Here is a 2,829-nt window from a genome sequence, read left to right as displayed (position 1 = left end):
CGCATTCCACACACGCGCGCGCGAGTACAACACTGGCCACGATTCCGTTAGATGGTGGTCTATTGATAAGAAGAGTTAACACGCGTTGATTGACGAAGAAAGCCACGCGTTTGGTTGGCTACGACGTGCAGCTCCTCGAGTGGGGAACGATTACGATCGGGTGTAATTATGTTGGGCTCGCGCCGCCAGGCTGCTGCTGTTGCTCCTGCTACAGGGAAGGATGATGATGATGATTATTGATAGAAAATTGCTGCCAACAACAACAAAGACGACCTCTCTATTTGCCTCTTTCGGAGATGCTTTTGAGCAACAACCGCGATCACGTGCGATCACACAGTGGTCTAGGTTTGTGTGTGTGTGTGTAAGCTTCGATGGCAAAAGGTTTTTGATTGAATCGGGCAAATACGGGATGTTTGGCACCGTTTTGTGGACCCTCTCCCTCATGTACGCATTACACGTATCTTAATCGCTGATCGCGTGCTCTGGCGCTCTTCTTGTTTTTTTTCCTTTGCAGATCGTCAAACACCCCGGTTAGAGAGAGTGAGAGAGTGAATAGGTGACCAGTCAAGATGCTGCAGAGTACGCTGGGGCAGGCGCAGCGCTTCAAGAAGCGCGAACGGACACAGAACTGGGCGTACGAGGAGAAACACTTTCTGCTCGAGCTATGCCGCAAGGATATGCACATCATCGAGAACAAGCGGCTGGACAGCGCGCTGACAATGCTAAAGAACCGGGCCTGGAAAATCATCCACCAGCAGTTTGCGATCGCCTTCGGTACGGATCGGAACTGTAACCGGTTGAAGGAGCAGTGGCGCCGCATGAAAGCTTGCACTCGGGCGGAAATGCTCGACTACCAACAGCGAATACAGCGCTTCGGGCAGGAGGTAGCGGACCGAAAGAAACCGAGCCAGTTCACGTTCGAAATCTGGGAGTTTATGCAAGAAGCGAAGAAAGTGTGCAAGAACGAACTGATGGACGATGTGGATTACTCGAAGATTAAGCTATCGTTGGAAGAGAACCTACCGCAAGGAGTTTCGATCAAGGATTGTAGCGACGAGAATGATGACGAGAGCTCCTCGATGTGGTAAGTTTGGTGGTCGACAGGATTAGGCGGAAGGAAGTAGAAGTATTAACATCTCAACGCAATGCTGTTTTTTCAGGGAGAAAACCTCAAAAAGCATCTGCGAGGTGCAGATCAAAGAGGACTCGCAGGATGAGCATGAAGAGTATGAAAAGGGCCCGATGGCCAAATACCCCAGGATGCGCGGCTATTCCAATACTTCGTCCCCGTTCGGTGCGGCGGTCGCATCGGCTGCCGATACGGCGCGTTTCAACGAGCTGCTCGCCTCCAGCTTCGCCAACCATCTGAGCGGAGGTGTCAATGGTGGTAATAGTAACAGCAGCAGTAACAACAACGGCACTACGAACCACAACAACAATAACAATAATAACAATAACAACACAAACGCGAATAAGCTGCTGGAGGCGGCCGGTCTCGAACTGTACAACCGAACGGCGGCCGCCGGTGGTTTCGGCAGCGAATCGAGTTTGGTCGATCTGACAGGCGGCAACAATGGAGCATCGTCGCAGCTCGATCTAAGCAATACGCTCGAGGCACTGAATCTGCTCAAGAACCGCTTCCATCGCTTCAGCCAGATGGGCCAATGGAAGACGGCTTTTCAGGAGGCTCATAACCATCTGTCCTCCGCTAACCATCCACCAGATTCACCGACACTTGGCGGTGGTGGTGTGAATCATGGTGGTGTCGCTGGTAGTGGCATGGACGGTACTTCCATACTCACCAACGGAGGAATCGATTTGATGAGCCAAACAAGGGTTGGGACACCGGCGCCACCGCCGCCGGTAATGACTACCGGTGGTAGTGGCGCCGCTGGTGCTGGTTCCTCCATGTCACCCGAGTCGGTCTTGGCGCGTGCGATCGAGCAACAGCACCGCCAGTCCGAGCATGATCTGCGCATGGAGATACTAAAGACAGATCTAGCAACGGCCAAAATCAACCAGGAAACGGCCGAGTTGAATCGGCAGCTCGCGCTACAGAAACTGCGACAAACGCGACGCCGACGAGGAGTGGCCGAAGAGGAAGCTTGCGGCGAAGGTACGGAAGATGATGCCGATGATCAAGACGCGGGTAGCAGTAACAATGTGTCCAACCTATCGACCACCGCTGAGCAGCGGTTAGTGGGACCGGTCGTCTCACTACCAGCCTCACCGGAACATGCACCGACTGCCCATTCCTCACTACTGGTGACAGCTGTTGCACCTACCACCGCGCTATCGTTAATATCAGTCAAAACGGAATAGATGCGGGGAGAGATTGGAAAACGTGATGATCGCGTAAGTTTAATGTAGAAGCGATCAACAAGAAGTGAGGAGGGCGTAAAATGTAATGTAGGCATATAGTATAATTACACCAAACACCGTTCTGCAGCGTGTGCATGGCATGGAGAGAGAGACAGAGTGACAGCGAATAGACGAAAAAGACGAACCACGCAGGGGGTCTATAGGTTGAATTATATAAAAACGAATAAATGTGAAATAGTGAATTTTGAAGCCAATTTTGGACGATGCGCGCCAGTAGATAGTATGCTGGAAATCAATGTAAGCAATCCCTGTAGTAGTAGCCACAGCAACTCCATCGTCAGTCCCAGAGTCTGACCCACACAGCGAGAGCGGTGCTACGCGATAGCCAGCCACAATTGGAGGAAATTTAAAGGAAAATTTGGCTCAAAGCAATTTTCGATTGAACAATACTTCTCCGATGCCGATCCGTTTGAAGGCCTCCGCCTTCGAGAGAGTTATCACTGCGTT

General features: G+C 51.6%; 1 protein-coding gene across 1 annotated transcript; it reads left to right on the top strand.

Annotated features, from left to right (window-relative positions):
* The first annotated feature begins 569 nt into the window (after positions 1–569).
* Positions 570–2,322, top strand: LOC125955667 (uncharacterized). The gene is made up of 3 exons (XM_049686808.1): positions 570–1,084; positions 1,161–1,377; positions 1,477–2,322. The coding sequence occupies exons 1-3, from the start codon at positions 570–572 to the stop codon at positions 2,320–2,322; spliced, it is 1,578 nt and encodes a 525-aa protein (XP_049542765.1).
* The last annotated feature ends 507 nt before the right edge of the window (positions 2,323–2,829 follow it).

Source organism: Anopheles darlingi, chromosome 3 (assembly GCF_943734745.1).
Source record: "Anopheles darlingi chromosome 3, idAnoDarlMG_H_01, whole genome shotgun sequence".
In the NCBI taxonomy this organism is placed as follows: Eukaryota; Metazoa; Arthropoda; class Insecta; order Diptera; family Culicidae; genus Anopheles; species Anopheles darlingi.
Note: the sequence above shows the minus strand (reverse complement) of the source record. Positions and strands in the feature narration are given on the sequence as shown.